Here is a 20,000-nt window from a genome sequence, read left to right as displayed (position 1 = left end):
ATATAATGAATCTTTAAAATGAGCGGTATTCCCATTACAAAAATGGATGGATTGCATACATGACATCATCTTCATCATCATCATCATCATCATCTCTAACTGTGCTGTTCCACTGTTACAGAGACCTTCACTGGTAAAATCTTCAGAGAGAGTTCATCCCCAGTGTAAATGAGTGGAAACAGCCTGTCAGTGAAAGTGTGTGTGAAGGTGTGTATGTGTGTGTTAGTATCAGGATCAGAGAATGACAGCTTTCCTCTGTTCCAGTCCAGATGCAGTCTGATCCTCTGGAGCTTCTTCTTCACTGGGAGAAGAGTGACTGGATCTGATGGAGAGACTGCTCCGTATTTACCATTATAGAACCATATTCTCCATAATCCAGACTCTATGTCTCTCTTCCTCTGCACAGACTCTGCTGCCACACCCAGTCCCCACACTGTACTCTCTCCAACCTCAACATCCCAGCTGTGAGTTCTTGAGTTAAAGCCCTCAGAGCCCAGGACAGTGCAGTAGTAGTCAAACCTCTCTGGGTTTTCAGGAAGCTTCTGTCTCTCTCCACGTCTCACACTGGTCAGATCTTCAGACAGGATGAATATTGGATATGCAGTGTTGGGGTCCAGAATCACAGGAGTGTAGGAGACCATCTCCTTCATCTTGTCCCAGACTGTGAAGCTCAGGTTGCCCAGGTGTTTGGCCTCGTCTATCAGAGCTCCTGAGACCAGCTGTGGATCCTCCAGCAGGGGGCGCTGGACTCTTTCCACTGTAGCCTTGTAGTTCTGCAGGAACGAGACGTCTTCAGCTCTCAGCTCCTCCTCTATGGCTCTGACTGTGTCTGAAAGAGCTGCTATCTCTCTGCTCAGACCCTCGATCTTCTCCTTCATCGTCTGACTCTTCTGCTCCTCTTCCTCCCTCAGTGCAGCGATCCTGGCCTCCTCTTCCTCTTGTAGAAACTGGTGAAGCTTCTTAAACTCCTCCTTAATCTGCCTCTCTGTGTGTCGGGCCTGGACCTTAATGTGTTCTGCTGTTTGATCACAGTTTCCTTTAACTTCATTAAAGAGCTTTAGTTTCTCCTTAAAGGGCTTCAGTGATTTCTGAAGTTCCTCCTTGTGATCCAGTGCAGCTTCATCGATGGGTCTGATTCTGTGGTCGGTGTGTGTTTTTGAATCTCGACAGACAACACACACTGTCTGCTGATGGTCCAGACAGAAGAGCTTGAGTTTCTCAGAGTGCAGACTGCAGAGAAGCTCAGATCCTGCTGAAGCTCTCTGATCTCTCTCCAGTAAGAAAGCCTCACACAAGTTCTTTAACGCCAAGTTGATAGGTGGTTCATACATTGAAGATCTTCTCTTACAAAGTGGACACTCATGTTTTTGTTTCACTGTCCACCAGCTCTGCAGACAGGCTTTACAGAAGCTGTGGCTACATGACAGGCCGACAGGATCTTTAAAGATGTCATGGCAGACAGGACAGGAGAGATCCTGCTCTGATCTGGAAGACATTTTCTCTCTGAGTGAAGCTGAAAACAAACCAGACAGACCGCTCAAACAGGAAGTTAATCAGTTAGTTGTGGCACCACTCCCTCGTCTAGAAAGTTGCCTGAAAGTTACTTTGACTTTAAGTCGTGTTTCTTCTAAAACACAGCAGCAGGTTGAAGTGTCAGTATTCCCTCCTGTAGCTGTCCTCCCTCAGTGGAAGTCGTGGGTTTGGTCTGAAGGTGAATCTTATCGTCTGTCTCTCGGTGTGTGTGTCTCGTTTCAGTGAGGAATGGAATAATAACAACGTGTTTCCTGGTTTGTCTGAGTTGAGTCAGAGAAAGGGGCGGAGCTTTGTCAGGCCGGTTCCTACATGCTCAGCTGTTCACTGAAATAGAGCAGAGCTGAGTTTCATTCAGTGTTGCTCTCTCATTTTTTCTTGATTTGGATTTGAGTTTAAAGCTGGGTTAGGCAACTTTGGAGAAAAGAGCAAGACAGAGGTAGAATTTGAACATACCCAGCCTCTCTGCTCGCGCCCTCTGCCCCGTAACCCCGCCCACTCGTTCGTAACGCGCGCCCCCCCCCCCCCCCCCCCCCCCCCCCCCCAAAGGAGCTTGTGTGAGCTTGGCGTACAAATGTATTCTGCTGAGATAACAGTCCACTTTTTAGCTTTGAGAGTTTGTCTGCTCGCATTTGGCCTTGCAAGCTATCATACTTGTCTTTGTGACGGGATTCATAGTGTCGGCGCAGATGGTATTCTTTGAATACCGCCACCGCCTCTTGACAGATGAGACAAACAGCCTTTTCTTTGCATTGAACAAAAAAATAATCGTTTGTCTACTGCAGGTTAAATACCCTGCATTCTGAATCAATTTTTCTCTTACCTAACATTTTCGCCATTATACCGTTCTCTCTTTGACAGGGGTCTGCGTCTCTGGTATTGTTCAGGGGCCGGGCCAAATGTGGAGGCGGGCCGTATCCGGCCCGCTGGCCGTAGTTTGGGGACCCCTGCTGTATGGGTTGTAGCTGCTGCGGTAGCGGGCCAATCACATGTCGCATTAAATCGCTTGCGGTGATTGGCTGTGAGCAAAACCATACAAATAGTCATTTTTTTCTAGATCTGTGTACAAAAAGTATCGAATGCAGGTATCGTTTGACTGGAGAAGTTTCAATACTACTTGGTACTGGGTTATTTCGGTCGATACCTTAAAGGTATCGAGTACCGAAACCCAGCCCTAATCTGAACCCCAATGATATCTGATACTATGTCAATCACTTGGCTCCAAAACTGTTTAACTGAAGAACACTCAAAAAACATGTGTACATACGTACCAATAGTCTTTTGGTTACACAGAAGGCATATTGGGCTTGGGATCATCCTCAGCTGACAACATTTCCTAGTTGACAAATAATATCTGTGGATCATTTTGTACTGTATCAATTGGTGATTATAATTACATGATGTTAGAGAAATGTTGTTCCATATTCTCTTCCAATCAATAGCCTGTCCATATTTTTTTTAATCTACATTCCATACTGTAATAATACCAATATATCCAAGTCATTTCTGTTGCATCTTTTTATATATGTATGAAGTAAGGCCACTTTCACCATTTAAGCTCTGTAAGATCTTAACCATTGGATGTGTTGGCAGAGGATGATTCCAGGGTACTCCATATGTACGCATGGCAGTGCGTAGTTGTAAATAAAAAAAAAGGATGAGCCAGGTAAATTGTATGTATATTTCAAATCTTGGAAAGACATTAGGCTGTCATTGTTTATTATATCTGAGAGGTAATGCATCCCGCGGGTTTGCCACTGTGGGAATTGCATGGCTTTGTTTCCAATACGTAACAATTTATTTAGAAAAATCAGTGTATTATTATGCCAGTCTACTTCCCATTTACACAAATTCTCTATATGTTTCCACACCTTAACAGCTTGGCCAATAATTGGTCAGAATTTATGGACACAATCTTTAAGAGACATAGCAGAGAACAATACATCTCCAAGTTTAAGTGGTGAAACTATATTTTTTTTTATTTCAACCCAGGATACATTTGTCCTTTCTTTAAACCAATTTTCCAATGCTCGAAGCATAAAGGAATAATAATATAACTCAAAATTGGGAACATTAAGGCCTCCACTTTTTTTTATCATACTGTAATACTGTGTATCTGATTCTTGGATATTGTTCTTTCCAAATATATTTTGAAATTCTAGTCTGCAGCTTGTCCCAGAACCCGTCTGGTGGTGATAAAGGCAACATGCTAGCTAAAAAACTGACTCTTGGTAGAATGTTCATCTTGATAATTAAAATTCGTCCTGCCAAAGATACTGTTAAATTGAGCCACTTGTTTAGGTCTCCTTTAATTGTTTTATAGATTTTTTTTATAATTCTTTGCTATTATTGTATCTAATGAGGCATATATATCGATTCCCAAATACTTAAAATTTTGGACAATTTGTATTTCTGTATTCAGATTTAGCTCTACCATGGCACTATTCAGAGGTAAAAGAGATGATTTATTCAAATTAATCTTGTAACCAGATATAGAACTAAATTTGCTAAAGATATTTAAAACATTAGGAAGTGTAGTTGGTACCTGATCCATATACAATAGCAGATCATCCGCATATAGAGAAATTTTATGATCAGTATCTTTTACCACTATCTGCTTCACTTCGTCAGAAAATCGTATTTTCTGTGCCAGTGGCTCTAGGGATATTGCGAATAGTAATGCAGAGACATTAGGGCATCCTTGTCGTGTCCCACGTTGGATTGAGAATCTGGGTGACCACTGGTTGCCTGTCAAGACCATAGCACTTGGATTGTTATATAGAGTCTTCAGCATATTCATGAATTTCTCCCCAAAGCCCATTCTCTGCATTGTGTACCACAAGAAGGGCCACTCTAGTCTATCAAATGCTTTTTCAGCATCAACTGACAGTATAGCACATGGAGATGAGATGTCTGATGCAGCATGTATTATATGCAACAGTCTTCGTATATTATCTGATGAGAATCGGTGTTTCATAAAACCTGTTTGGTCGTAATGAACTAATAAAGGAAGGACCTTCTCTAAAGCGAGCTATAACTTTAGCATACAGTTTAATTTCTGAATTTAAAAGTGATATGGGCCTGAAACGTGCATAAATTGGGGTCTTTCCCCTTCTTGTATATGAGAGAGATAATAGCAGTATTGATATCCTTGTGAAAACTTCCCTCTTTAATAGCTATATGAATCATTTCTAAAAGTATTGGTCCTAAGTCAGACCAAAACTGAGAATAAAGTTCAGGTGGAATGCCATCTATTCCAGGGGATTTACCAAGGTTCATGTCTTCCAATGCTTCAAACAATTCTTTGAGTGTTATTGGAGAATTTAAGAGATCAGCATCATCAAAGGATAAATGAGATAAGTTCAACCCGACAAAAAAATCATTTAACTCTTTATTTGACGTCTGTAATTGAGATGTATATGAATTCTTATAAAATTGTTCAAATTCTTGATTAATTAGCATTGGATCATATAGAAGGGTACCATCATTATTCATAACTGAAGGGATATGAGCTAATTGTTCATTATTACGAAGTTTGCTTGCTAAAAGGAAACTCGGTCTACTTCCATCCAGATATTCTGTGCGTCTCACCCTATGAATTAGAAATTTGTCTCTCTTAGTGATTAATGCATTAAGTTCAGCTTTAACTTTAGATACTTCTTTTTCTTTATCAGGATTTAGACTATTTTGTTGTTCTCTAATCAGGCATGACAAGGTACATTCTAAATCCGCAATTGCCTTGAGCTCTGCCCTATTATGGACTGAGGAGAAGGCTATTGCATTATTACGAATATACCCTTTTACAGCGTTCCACAGATGTCTAACATCCTTGACTGAATCATAGTTGAAAAGAAGAAACTCACTTAAACCAGTCTTAAACTGCTTGCAAAATTGTGGGTTCTGTAATAATGTTAAGGCTCCATCTTGGGGCTCGATTAGACTCATTAGAAAGAAGAAATGTGCATACATTGGCATGGTGGTCTGATATTGACGTGCACAATTTCCACATTACAAGTTACAAGAGTTCAGCTGAGCCTGGATCTGTTGCTGTAAATATTAGTGTAGCGACTAGGCTTACTGGAAACAAAGTAAACAGTCGCTAAGAGGCTGAATTAGGGCCTTGTTTGCTGATTGTCTGACGCCCTACCAAAAAAAGATTCGCTGAGATCAAAAATATATGTTTTATAACTTTTATTAATGAAAAATGGATCAACTTAGTATAACGTGCAGAAAAATATACTCAAAATAATCACAGCGATCAGAGACAAAAAACAGCGGTCAACAAAAAATACGGCGACCCACTCACCCTCTCTCTTTCTACCAGCTGCCATGCAGGTGAACAGGTGCTTAAATTGACTATACAAATATCACCGCCCACATCCATGTGACCTGATTATATCAATCACTGTGATTGTGCAATAACATATAAACAACCAAAATAACCAAAATATAAACCATCATAATAAATCCATTCATGGCTCCTACACACCAGCCCCTACTTATTAGGTTATTACATAATAATTACTCACATTACACAAGTTAATAGGAGGCATGAAGCAATTAAAAGCTCAATAATCAAAGTTCATAAATTGACTTTACATTCCTGTCTTCTTTCTTCCTCCTGATCCTGTAAATGAGTCATAAGTCAGTAAGACCAGAGGTTACCAGCACATAGCCTTAGTCAGAGTGATCTTTACCATCACTCTATGTCTGTCAGTCAAAGTCAGAGTCAAGGTAGAGGTCAAAGTGTCACAAAGTGCACCAGCCACTCCTTATCCAGCTTTGGCCTCCTGTAACAGACAAACCTTGGTTATTGGCCGGTCTAGGCAGCTGCTCTTTGTTTTGATGCGCACCTGACGCACAAAGCCTCTCCTTTCTGGAAAGGTTTGTAGGACTCTTCCCATGACCCAGGAGTTACGAGGTGCCGTGTTGTCCACTATAAGCACTATATCTCCAGGGACGAGGTTGCGCTTCACTCCTGACCATCTCTGACGCTCCTGCAGTTGAGGTAAGTATTCTTTAACCCACCTTTTCCAGAACAAGTTTGACATGTACTGGACCTGCTTCCATCGCCTGCACGCATATATGTCTGCCCCTTGGAAGTCTCCTGGTGGCAAAGATGGTAAGGTCTTCAAAAGTAACAGGTGATTTGGCGTCAATGCTTCCAGGTCATTAGGATCCGTGGATGCTTTGGTAATTGGATGGCCGTTGATGATGGATTCCACTTCACAAAGAACTGTGTGAAGGCCTTCTTCGTCCAAGTTTTGCACATTCAAAGTGGAATTGAGGACTTTCCGCACTGATCTAATTAACCTCTCCCAAGATCCTCCATGATGTGAGCCAGCTGGGGGGTTAAAAGTCCATTTCATTCCTTTCTGGAGAAGAACATCATTAATCTGCGATTGAGTCCACTGTTCAATGGCTGTTCTCAATTCACGCTCTGCTCCTATGAAGTTCGTCCCATTATCAGAGCGCAGTTCCTGAACTTGACCACGTCTCGCTATAAAGCGTCTGAGTGCATTTATGAAAGAGTCCGTGTCCAGTGAAGGTGCCACTTCAATGTGGATTGCTCGTATGACCAGGCAGGTAAAAATGACTCCATACCTCTTCACTACACTCCTTCTGCTCCTCACCTCGAAAGGTCCGAAATAGTCTACTCCAACACGAGTAAACAGAGGTTCATCTGGAGTAACTCTTTCAGGAGTTAAGTCTGCCATCTGCTGGGACACTGGCTGAGCATTCAACCGTCGACAGATGACACACTTTGATAGAGCTCTCCTTATGGCTGTACTAGCGCCAGTGATCCAATATATTTCACACAGTTTGGATAACGTGGTTACGACCACCATGTCCCACCTCTTGATGGATGTGCCTTAGAAGAATGGCTGAGATATGTAAATCCTTAGCCAGTATTATGGGATGTTTAGATTGTACAGGCATAGATGACCTGCTGAGCCGACCACCAACTCTCAGAACACCATCTTCCATCAGTGGGCAGAGTGTGTAGATGTGACTATGCCCCTTCACACTTTTGCCCTTTTTCAGCCTGGAGAATTCCTCTGGAAACCTCTTCCTTTGGCTAAACTTGATGATCTCCAATTCTGCCTTCTCAAGCTCCTCCACTGATAGACAACTTGAAACAGTCTTCCTCTTGAAAGTTTCCATATCCTTCTCCAATGAACGTCGTCGTTGTTCCACATCTAAGTCAGACTGTGCAAGAACCATGCTCAGTTGTCTCCTCTTCTGACACAGAGACAAGAGCCAGGTCTTAAATCTCAAGATCCAAGCCACAGACTTCCTCAAATGGGTCCAAGAGTCAAAGTAATGGATCATGCGAGTCACTGCATCAACCTCTTCTCTGGCCTGTACAGCATTCACTACAACAGCTTTCTTGACCTCAGGGTCATCTGATGGAAGTTGATGAACATCGTCAGGATTGACAGGCCACTCACTCTCAGGTTGAAGGAGAAAATGAGGCCCTGACACCCATGTTGCATTTTTGAGAAATGCATCCACTTTCACACCCCTGGAGGCAACATCAGCTGGGTTGCTTGCAGTCTCAACATACCTCCATTGAGAGGGTTGTGAAGCCTTGCAAATTTCTGAGACTCGGTTGGCAACAAAGACTCTGAATCTGGAAGTCTCGTTCCTGATGTATTTGAGCACAGAAGCACTGTCCGTCCAAAACACAGAGTCCTGAAGATGCATGTGCAGCTCTTTCCTCCACAAGACATCAATGCGACTTGCCATGGTGGCAGCAATGAGTTCCATTCGGGGGATCGTAACAGACTTCAATGGAGCCACCCTAGCCTTTCCCATGACAAAGGCACTGTGTACTCGCGAGTGTGCATTTTGTGACAACAGGTAAGTCACTACTCCATAACCATCTTCACTTGCATCACAGAAATGATGCAACTGTGCTGTGGTCACTTCTCCAAAGTCCAATGGTTTCAGACATCTCATGATGTTACATTTCTCCAAATGGCAAAGTTCATCCAGCCAACTTGTCCACTCCTGAGCAACCGACTCAGGTATGACATCATCCCAGCCAAGTGCACTCCTACACAGATCCCTTAAGATCTTCTTCGCAGACAAGACGACAGGACTCAAGATACCAAGAGGATCATAGATGGAGCTAACTGTTGAGAGAATTCCTCTTCTGGTGAGTGGTCTGTCCTTGATCACAATCTTGAACTTAAAGGTATCAGACTGGATGCACCATTCCACACCAAGTACTCTCTCCACAGGTAGCAAATCCTGGTCCATGTCCAACCTTTTCATATCCTTAGCTCTGTGGCTTTCAGGTATTGCAGCCAGAACATCACGCCTGTTGCTTATCCACTTTGTAAGCTTGAACCCACCTTTAGCACAGATGGAGACGAGCTCATGATAAAGAGACACTGCTTCCTCCTCCGAAGCCACAGACACAAGACAGTCATCCACATAAAAGCAATGTAGGACCTTATCCACTGCTTCCTGGCTGAACTGTACTTTGTTGTCCTCTGCGCATTTCCTGAGGGCAAAATTGGCACAGCTGGGAGAAGACGTTGCCCCAAAGAGATGCACCATCATCCTGAAGTCGACGAGATCTTGATTTAAATCCCCATCAGGCCACCAGCGGAACCTCAACAAATCAACGTCTTCTGCTGGCACTCTTACCTGATGAAACATGGATTCAACATCTGCCATGATCACCACTGGTTCTTTCCTGAATCTGGTCACCACTCCAATCAGTGAACTTGTAAGATCTGGTCCCTGTAGGAGCTGAGCATTAAGTGATGTTCCCTGGAAACTCGCTCCACAGTCAAAAACAACTCTGATCTTTCCTTTTGTAGGATGGTAGACGCCATGGTGCGGGATATACCAGACCTTGCCATCACTACGTTCCACATCCTCTTCAGGCACCCTTTCGGCATAACCTTTGGCAATAAGGTCATTCATGAAGGCTGTATAATCAGCATGAAATGAGGAATCCTTCTGAAGCCTCTTCTTCAGATGTAAGGCACGCTGCTCAGTGATTTTCTTATTATCTGGCATGCTAACGTCCCTTTTCCTCAATGGTAAGCTGATCTGGTAGTGGCCATTCACTTGCTTTACTGAGTTTGTGACCAGTTCCATAAACTTCTGATCTTCTCTTGACATGCCAGGTTGTTCATCCATGCTGCGTTCAGGGAAATCTGTCTTAAACTGCTGCTGCCAAAGTTCGTCCAAATCCACAACTGACACTCTGTTCACTGATAACTCTGGCTGCTCACAATCCATTGCATCCCCACTGTCTCCTTTCAGCAGCCTGTTCACAGTCCAACCCAGCATTGTCCTGATTGCATAGGGTCCATTGTTAACACTGCGAATTACTTGCAATGGTTCCAAGGCCTTAGGAACATTTGTCCCTATTAACAGCTCGATCCCTGCATCGATCTCGGGCAAATGGACATGTTTTAAATGAGGCCATCTCTGAAGATCACTCTGTCTTGGAATGTTCCCCTTGTGGACAGGCATGCATACCTGTGTGTAAGCCTTGGGCAGTTCACAGAAGTGCTCCTCATTCAAGCCAGCTACCTCCAGTCCTGGCACAATATGGCTACTCACAACTTTCTCTTGGCCCATCGTCCGTAAGAGGATATGTACCTTCTTCCCTGTAAGGTCAAGCTTGTGCATCAAAGCCTCTGTACAAAATACTGCTGTACTTCCTTGGTCCAAGAAAGCATAGGTGGTAACAATCTTGCTGCCCTTCTTGGACTTAACTTGTACTGGAACTATGGGAAGTTTACAATCGTGATCACCAGCCCCAGTAAGACCACTCAACACCAGAGTGCTGTCCAATGACACCTCTGATTTCTTCTCAGCTTGGTCAGAGTCTTTTTCCTTCTCCTTTGGAGGAATGTGAAGTATGGTTGGATGTTTGAGACCACATTTTGCACAGGAAATCCGTTTTTTGCAAACTTTGCTGATGTGTCCAATACACAAACAGCCGAAACGGACACCATTTTCCCTCAAGAAGCCTATCTTCTCTTTGTGAGCTCTTTTCCCCAACTGGGAACACAAGTCCAATGTGTGTCCTCCTCCACAGCAAAGACATGTCTTCCTTGCTGTTTGAATATGTTCCTTCCCTTTGGTTCCAGGCTGAATTTTGTTTTCCACAGGGGCTACAGTAGTGGCAAAGCTAGTTCCTTTAATTCCAGAACGAGGTTGTGGATTGTGTTTGCTTACACCTTTATTTGTTGTCAGCGATGGAGCATCCTGTATGTTTCCAAACACTGGGTCAGCTAAGATTCTCACTTGTCTCTCAATGAAATTAGTGATGTCAATGAATGTAGCTTTCTGACTGCGCCTTTCCTGTAAGTCACAGGCTACAGTTCTCCACTTGTCCCTGAATTTGTAAGGCAACTTCCTTATAATAGTCAACATATTAGCAGGCATGTCTAGCTCCTGCAGATATTGCACCTCTTCCATGGCATTACAGCAGCCTCTGAGGAAAAAGCTGTAATCTTGAAGAGCTTTTACATCTTCAGTTTTGATGGGAGGCCATGAAAGAGCCCTTTCCATATATGCAGATGCAACCTTCTGCTTATTTCCAAACTGCTCCTGTAATAAAGCCTTAGCCTTAACATATCCCCTCTCAGGATCAATGTGGTGGCAGCTTCTAACAAGGTCCTTGGGATGACCCTTAGTGTGCTGCTCCAGGAAATAAAGTCGGTCACTGTGGCTCCCAGTGTTCCTTTCCACACCGTTCTCAAAAGCCTTCATAAACGCATAATATTTTAATGGATCACCATGCACATCAGAAGCGCAGCAGCAACTTCAAAGAGACAAAGCGGAGATTCCTTATTTGACAGCACGGAGATAATACAGCACCGGGAATCCATACAATCAGGTTAATGCCAGCACTCTGGGTGAACCAACTCTCAACCGGCAATCAATCAGCCAATCATCCCCAATGGACAAACAGTAGCGAATATGCAAGCCGCATTCCTTCCATTAATACACAGCTTAATGCGCACCTGGCTTCTCTGGTTGGCTTTGACTGCGGCTCCCGAGTAGACAGCCGGCGCCTTCTTCCGTCATTCACCTCCGATGATCGCTTACTTTAATCTCCTTCCATTTGATCCTTGATCCAATGCGCCATCCGGTGATGTTTCTTTTAATGCCTTTTTTGTTGACAAATGTAGCGACTAGGCTTACTGGAAACAAAGTAAAGAGTTGCTAAGAGGCTGAAATAGGGCCTTGTTTGCTGATTGTCTGACGCGCTACCAAAAAAAGATTCGCTGAGATCAAAAATATACGTTTTATAACTTTTATTAATGAAAAAAGGATCAACTTAGTATAACGTGCAGAAAAATATACTCAAAATAATCACAGCGATCAGAGACAAAAAACAGCGGTCAACAAAAAATACGGCGACCCACTCACCCTCTCTCTTTCTACCAGCTGCCATGCAGGTGAACAGGTGCTTAAATTGACTATACAAATATCACCGCCCACATCCATGTGACCTGATTATATCAATCACCGTGATTGTGCAATAACATATAAACAACCAAAATAACCAAAATATAAACCATCATAATAAATCCATTCATGGCTCCTACAATTAGAGTCAGTCCAGGATCTGCTGCAGTTTAAATGATTTAACTACAAAGAGAAGACGAGTTACAGTGGAGAGAAACTCTAAGAACCTGGAATAAAGTTAGATCAAATAAATTTAACACTTCAGATGAAGAACCAAAGAAGACAGGAAGAACTTTTACCTGCAGTCTAAATATAGAGAAAATTCACTTTAACAAAGTAGAACTTGTCTACTAATTTTGATTTATTTGAATGTTGTTATAGATAATTTTAATATTTATTCATTTTGGTTTTCCCTTTTTTGTCATTTTATATTATTCATATATATTGTCTACTTTGAGGTAATGCAAAACATTTTCTTATTTATTTGAATGTTGTTATTATAGATAATTTTAATATTTATTCATTTTTCAATATTTATTCATTTTTTCCCTTTGTTTGCTGTTGTTGTTATAGCTGTCATCCACATCACCATGACAACTACATCATCATCAGGACAACATGGGCACATCTTGATGACATCACAGATTAGAAAGTTGACTATATTCATTGACTAGAAGTAATAATAACTGATATATGTTTATATAATGAATCTTTAAAATGAGCGGTATTCCCATTACAAAAATGGATGGATTGCATACATCTTCATCATCATCATCATCATCATCATCATCATCTCTAACTGTGCTGTTCCACTGTTACAGAGACCTTCACTGGTAAAATCTTCAGAGAGAGTTCATTCGGAGTATTGATGAATGGGAACAGCCTGTCAGTGAAAGTGTGTGTGAAGGTGTGTATGTGTGTGTTAGTATCAGGATCAGAGAATGACAGCTTTCCTCTGTTCCAGTCCAGATGCAGTCTGATCCTCTGGAGCTTCTTCACTGGGAGAACAGTGCCCGGATCTGATGGGGAGACTGCTCCGTATTTACCATTATAGAACCATATTACCCATAATCCAGACCATATCTCTCCCTTCCTCTGGACAGACTCTGCTGCCACACCCAGTCCCCACACTGTACTGTCTCCAACCTCAACATCCCAGCTGTGAGTTCCTGAGTTAAAGCCCTCAGATCCCAGGACAGAGTAGTAGGAGTCAAACCTCTCTGGGTTTTCAGGAAGCTTCTGTCTCTCTCCACGTCTCACACTGGTCAGATCTTCAGACAGGATGAGTTTTGGATTGGCAGTGTTTGGGTCCAGAATCACAGGAGTGTAGGAGACCATCTTCTTCATCTTGTCCCAGGCTGTGAAGCTCAGGTTGCCCAGGTGTTTGGCCTCGTCTATCAGAGCTCCTGAGACCAGCTGTGGATCCTCCAGCAGGGGGCGCTGGACTCTTTCCACTGTAGCCTTGTAGTTCTGCAGGAACGAGACGTCTTCAGCTCTCAGCTCCTTCTCTATGGCTCTGACTGTGTCTGAAAGAGCTGCTATCTCTCTGCTCAGACCGTCGATCTTCTCCTTCATCGTCCGACTCTTCTGCTCCTCTTCCTCCCTCAGTGCAGCGATCCTGGCCTCCTCTTCCTCTTGTAGAAACTGGTGAAGCTTCTTAAACTCCTCCTTAATCTGCCTCTCTGTGTGTCGGGCCTGGACCTTAATGTGTTCTGCTGTTTGATCACAGTTTCCTTTAACTTTATTAAAGAGCTTCAGTTTCTCCTTTAAGGACTTCAGTGATTTCTGAAGTTCCTCCTTGTGATCCAGTGCAGCTTCATCGATGGGTCTGATTCTGTGGTTGGTGTGTGTTTTTGAATCTCGACAGACAACACACACTGTCTGCTGATGGTCCAGACAGAAGAGCTTGAGTTTCTCAGAGTGCAGACTGCAGAGAAGCTCAGATCCTGCTGAAGCTCTCTGATCTCTCTCCAGTAAGAAAGCCTCGCACAGGTTCTTTAACACCAAGTTACGAGGTGGTTCTCTCTTTGAAGATCTTCTCTTACAAAGTGGACACTCGTGTATTTGTTTCTCTGTCCACCAGCTCTGCAGACAGGCTTTACAGAAGCTGTGGCTACATGACAGGACGACAGGATCTTTAAAGATGTCCTGGCAGACAGAACAGGAGAAATCCTCCTCTGATCTGGAAGACATTTTCTCTCTGAGTGAAGCTGAAAACAAACCAGACAGACCGCTCAAACAGGAAGTCAGTTAATCAGTCGTGGCACCACTCCCTCCTCTAGAATATTCCCTGAAAGTTACTTTGACTTTGAGTCATGTTTCTTCTAAAACTCCTAAGTCAGCAGCAGGTTGAAGTGGCAGTATTCCAGTATTCCCAGTATCCCAGTATTCCCTCCTGTAGCTGTCCTCCCTCAGTGGAAGTCGTGGGTTTGGTCTGAAGGTGAATCTTATCGTCTGTCTCTCGGTGTGTGTGTCTCTTATCAGTGAGGAGTGAAGAATAATAAACTCTGTTTCCTGGTTTGTCTCAAGGAAACTATAAAAGAAGGAAGGGTCATTACATCACTGTGTCGCGCGTGCACGCACATTGGTGCCAAGTGTGAAAACTTTCAGTTCGGCCGACGTTGAGGTGAATGGGATCGCCATCTCCTCTGTTGAGACGTCCGGTTTTTAAACCGTTAAAAACCGTTAACGTTAGTAAGAAATAATCCTCGTGAAGGTGTAAAAGAAACAGACAGGGTTTGAAGAACGTGATTTATTTTTTCAGTTAGTGATAGCAAATGTTACAGCCTCTCTATCTTAATCGTTGTCATCATGACTTCTGTGTGTGCTAGCTAATAATATAGGCTAGATGACTAGTATGAATGTAAATCACTGAGGCGAACTGCAAGGCATTGTAACATACGGTCAAGTCCTAGTTTGGCTTAAGGATATTTACCTAACTCTGACAGGCCATATCATTGAGTCCAGCCAGTTATAATCAGAGCCATTAATAAATTGATCTGGTTATAATTGCAGTCAGGTCAGTGATAATAGGTCGGACCTGCCCCGTTTGGTCAGGTATCATGATGTAGCTTCTTGGACCAAACAGGGGCTCGAGTTGAGCTGCTGGACAGAGCCATGATCTGTTTGGAGACCAATAACAAGGAAAACGAACGCGCACATTTAGATAAAAAACATCAGTCAACATCACGTAATGTGTTTTTTTTTTATTTTGTGGAAGCATTTTTCAGTCAAAGGTGAAACAACACAGATATGATGGGTTATAGTGGGACTTGCCATGCCCGCCCCATTAACTTCAATAGAAGTGGCACCAAAGTCTGGCACCAATGCAAAATTTGACTGCTGTCACATGACGTAATGACCCTTCCTTCTTTTATAGTTTCCTTGGTTTGTCTCAGGTGAGTCAGGTAAGGGGCGGAGCTTTGTCAGCCCATTTCTCCTAAATGCTCAGCTGTTTACTGTACTGTATTACTTTGACATACCATTGACTGTACAGAAAAGTTATACATTATTAAGAATATATAACAAATCAAAGACGCCCAATTTATAATCCTAAATCTTCAAATGTTTTTCTGTTTTGTCTGAACAGGATATGCAGCATTGCATAAAAGGAAAAAGACAATTTTCGAAAGATAAAGTTTTCTTTTTCATTCATAATTGCCTACCTGTTACAACATGCTGTAACCAACATGGGTGTATCAATGAAATTACAGATGAGATACGCAGGCAGCTGCTCTTATAGACTTAAGTTGAAAGTTAAACATTCATGAAGAACCCACAAACAACATTTTTCCAATAACATTTAATAGAAGAACAACGATTAAAGAACAATTTACATTTTATTTAACCCCCGAAAGCCCAGACCAGACCTTGTAGCCCCATCTGTCCATGACCTCCTCACTCAAAATCCACATATCTTGAACATTTGAAAATATGAATTTCAATATTTCAAGGATTGATTCCTGTTCATCCTGAAGTATTTCCAACATCTCAGAGGGGTCAGAGGTCACCTCATCCTCCTCCATGCTCAGGATCTGCAGCAACTAGTTGATGATTTTTCTGAACCCACTCCCCAGTCTGCGAATATGAAGAGTTAAAAAAGATGAAGGGATATGAGCATGATGATGATAATAAAATACTAAATAATATTTTACATTTATTTTCAGAGTCCACATGTAAGAATTTAAAATGAAATTCTCACCAACTTGAGATACACTTTATTACTTTCCATCCCAATCACACCTCACAGGAGAAACTTTACACCAAACCTACTTTCTGCAGCGGAGCCTCCTCCTCCGCTTGATCCTCCTCCTGTAACAAATAACAATAAAAAACAGCATAACCATGTTCACTGAATGCTGTCCTAATCATAAATCCACAGGACTGTTCACCTGGGTTATAAAAGGTGTACAAAGGTTCAATTTATTTGCTCTTCTATCGCAAACACAGTGCTTGCATCAATAAAAATGAATTACTCATTACAGGGACATGCATGATATATCAAGACAGAAAGTGAACTACATTACCTCTCTAAAGGACCACACAAATAAACCAGATAACTGAATAATGTGGATATTACATTCCCCCTAGCTTAACACTAACTATCCCGAACAAAAGCCGTCAAATAAGACAGTCCTGCAAAGTACAGGCACTCTGTGAACCATGCAGAACAGTTTCCTGAGCTACCATCAGCTACTATCATGTACTGTAGTGGGAGCTAATGCTAGCCAACTTAGTTACATGCTTAAATATGATGCAGCTAACTAACTAGAATCCAGAGTGTATTTCTTGAATTTGAAATCACCCCCATAAAGGAATAGTTCACCCAAACATTTTAATTCCGTCATTACCTACTCATCCTCATGCCAGTACAAACTCAGGTGAGTGTTTTTTCTTCTTACAACTGACCAGCAGCTCAGGCTCACTTCAAGTAAAATTTCTGTGTCACCTTTGTATTTACACAAAACAAATCTAGTTAACATGACAGTTTAATCCAGTTGATTACAAAACACTAGAAGAAGTTGTGGTGCATCTAAAGTCTTCTACCTGCTGCCTTGATACTCTACCGACAAACCTTTTTAAGAATGTTTTTGATTGTATTGCATCAGATTTACTGCAGAGAGTCAACAGTTCCCTTTTATCAGGTGATTTCCGTAAGGCCTTGAAAACTTCTGAAAAAGATCTTCTTGATGAATCTTGATGCCTCAATAATTAGTTGTTACAGGCCCATATCGAATCTGCCGTTTCTAAGTAAAATAATCGAAAAGGTTGTCTTCCTACAACTTAACAGTTTCCTGACCTCCAACAATACTCTTGATATCTTCCAATTGGGATTTCGGTCCCACCACAGCCCTGAGACCGCTCTAGTAAAGGTTTTAAATGACATTCGTTTTAATATGGACTGCGGAAAAATCTCAGTTCTAGTTTTATTGGACCTTAGTGCCGCATTTGATACAGTAGACCATGACAGACTGGTAGGCAGACTGGAAAAATGGGTAGGGCTGTCAGGCACAGTCCTAAACTGGTTTAAATCTTACTTACAAGACAGAGACTACTTTGTTTCTATTGGTAACTGCGTATCTGAGCGAACAAAAATGTCATGTGGAGTTCCCCAGGGGTCGATCCTCGGGCCTCTTCTGTTCAATCTCTACATGCTGCCACTAGCTCAAATTATGCAAAACAACAGTATTTCCTATCATAATTATGCAGACGACACTCAGATCTACATATCTTTATCAACAGATGACTACGGTCCAATAGACTAAAGAAGTGCATTGAACAAATCAATGACTGGATGTGCCACAATTTTCTGCAACCTCTTAAAGATAAAACTGAAATAATTGTTTTTGGTGCCAAAGAGGAGAGGCTTAAAGTCACGGCTCACCTTGAATCCCTCTCACTGGAGACTAAAAACCAAGTCAGAAGTCTTGGTGTAGTTACGGACTCTGACCTAAACTTCAACAGCCACATCAAGACAATTACAAAATCTGCCTTCTATCACCTTAAAAATATCGCAAGAATTAAAGAATTCACGTCCAAGCAGGACCTTGAAGAACTTGTTCATGCATTTATTTTTAGTAGGCTTGCCTGCTGTAACAGTGTCTTTACAGTCTCTCTAAAAAAGCTCTGAGAGAACTGCAGCTCATCCAGAATTCTGCTGCCAGGGTTCAGACCAGGACTAAGAACATGGACCACATCAGACCAGGACTAAGAACATGGATCACATGGACCACATCAGACCAGGACTAAGAACATGGACCACATCAGACCAGGACTAAGAACATGGACCACATGGACCACATCAGACCAGGACTAAGAACATGGACCACATCAGACCAGGACTAAGAACATGGACCACATCAGACCAGGACTAAGAACATGGACCACATCAGACCAGGACTAAGCACATGGACCACATCAGTCCAGTGCTGAGATCACTGCATTGGCTTCCTATGTGCCAAAGAACTGAGTTTAAAATCCTGTTGCATGTTTATAAAGCACTAAACGGTTTAGGACCAAAATACATTTCTGATCTCCTTCAGACCCCTCAGGTCTTCAGGTGCTGGTCTGCTTCCTGTCCCAGGGTCAGAACAAAGCATGGAGAAGCAGCTTTTAGTTTTTATGTTCCTCAGGCCTGGAACAAACTCCCAGAACATCTGAGGTCTGCCTCCACTTTACAATCTTTTGAATCAGGGCTTAAAACTTTTCTGTTCTCCAGGGCTTTTTAAGAAATTTAGGGCAATATCTGCACTGGAATATTTATTTATTTTTTATCTTTTACATTTTCTTTTAAAAGTGATTTTAATGCACTTTCACTTTTCTTTATCTTTTTTATCTTTTTAATCTTTTTAGTCTTTATTTTTCTTTTATGTAAAGCACTTTGAATTGCCGTTGTGTATGAAATGTGCTACATAAATAAACTTGCCTTGCCTAATAGAAGTAGTAGTAGTAACAGTAGAAGCTGGTGGAAGCAGTATTTTTGTATTTCAAACTACTCAGATTGTAGTACTTTGTAGAATAGATCAGATTTCTATTAAATCAAATTCAGATTCAGACTGCGTCACTTTATTTTCACTAGAACACACTGATGATCCTGTTGAGACAAGAATCAGGCAACCAGGTACCTGTATGGTGTTGTTATGGTTGTTGCTTTTTTGGTATTGGTTTGGTGTATTTCAGTTTTGGTTATTTTGTTGTTTGTTTGTTTGTCAGTTTTGGTTATTTTGTTGTTTGTTTTTAAGTTTTGGTTATTTTGTTGTTCAGTTTTGGTTATACACGTTGTTTAGTTTTTGTTTTGACATGTCATTGTGGTTTGCATTTTTGGTTGGGTTTAGTTTGGATGTTTTTTTCATGTTTAATTTGAGGTATGAAGTACTCTTTATTTGTCACTCACCTTGTCTGAAGCCTCACCTTGCTGCTGCTGTCTGGTGGGATTTGATCCAGACCTCCAGGCCATGTGACTCCAGAGTGGAGGGTCTTACCTCGACACGATCTGTGAGCTCAGAGTGGAGGGTCTTACCTCGACACGATCTGTGAGCTCAGAGTGGAGGGTCTTACCTCGACACTATCTGTGACTCCAGAGTGGAGGGTCTTACCTCGACACAATCTGTGACTCCAGAGTGGAGGGTCTTACCTCGACACAATCTGTGACTCCAGAGTGGAGGGTCTTACCTCGACACAATCTGTGACTCCAGAGTGGAGGGTCTTACCTCGACACTATCTGTGACTCCAGAGTGGAGGGTCTTACCTCGACACTATCTGTGACTCCAGAGTGGAGGGTCTTACCTCGACACTATCTGTGAGCTCAGAGGGAAGCTGCTCCACAAACATTAAGTACCAAAGGGAAAGTCAAGAACTTATTAAGGAGCAAGCTGTAGGAAATTCAAATGTAAATACTTTTTCAAAAACACATTGACACAGCATCATAGAAATACAGGCCGATGCAAGATGCCATATGTACAGTTCCACTTCATATTTAATGTAATTATTCCAGGGCTTAACCCCTTGTTTAATAGTCTTTC

The 20,000-nt window shown here is 42.1% G+C and overlaps 3 protein-coding genes across 3 annotated transcripts in view; 1 reads left to right on the top strand and 2 right to left on the bottom strand.

The window, feature by feature from the left end:
* The window catches only part of LOC139920022 (E3 ubiquitin-protein ligase TRIM39-like), a 13,455-nt gene extending 11,959 nt beyond the window's left edge, over positions 1-1,496 (bottom strand). The window contains exon 1 of the mRNA XM_078290124.1: positions 60-1,496. Within this exon, the coding sequence (XP_078146250.1) occupies positions 96-1,496 (1,401 nt within the window). The 3' untranslated portion in view covers positions 60-95. The remainder of the gene's footprint in view (positions 1-59) is intronic.
* Positions 1-20,000, top strand: part of LOC139911314 (BCL2/adenovirus E1B 19 kDa protein-interacting protein 2-like) — a 225,970-nt gene that overhangs the window by 114,371 nt on the left and 91,599 nt on the right. The gene's annotated exons all lie outside the window — the stretch shown is intronic.
* LOC144542810 (E3 ubiquitin-protein ligase TRIM39-like) lies at positions 12,744-14,445 on the bottom strand. The gene has a single exon (XM_078290126.1). It carries the CDS (start codon positions 14,170-14,172, stop codon positions 12,775-12,777), a length of 1,398 nt encoding a protein of 465 aa, XP_078146252.1. The 5' UTR covers positions 14,173-14,445; the 3' UTR covers positions 12,744-12,774.

The sequence above is a fragment of the Centroberyx gerrardi genome, chromosome 19, assembly GCF_048128805.1.
Source record: "Centroberyx gerrardi isolate f3 chromosome 19, fCenGer3.hap1.cur.20231027, whole genome shotgun sequence".
NCBI lineage: Eukaryota > Metazoa > Chordata > Actinopteri > Beryciformes > Berycidae > Centroberyx > Centroberyx gerrardi.
The sequence above is the reverse complement of the archived record's forward strand: the minus strand, read 5'-3'. Positions and strand labels throughout refer to the sequence as shown.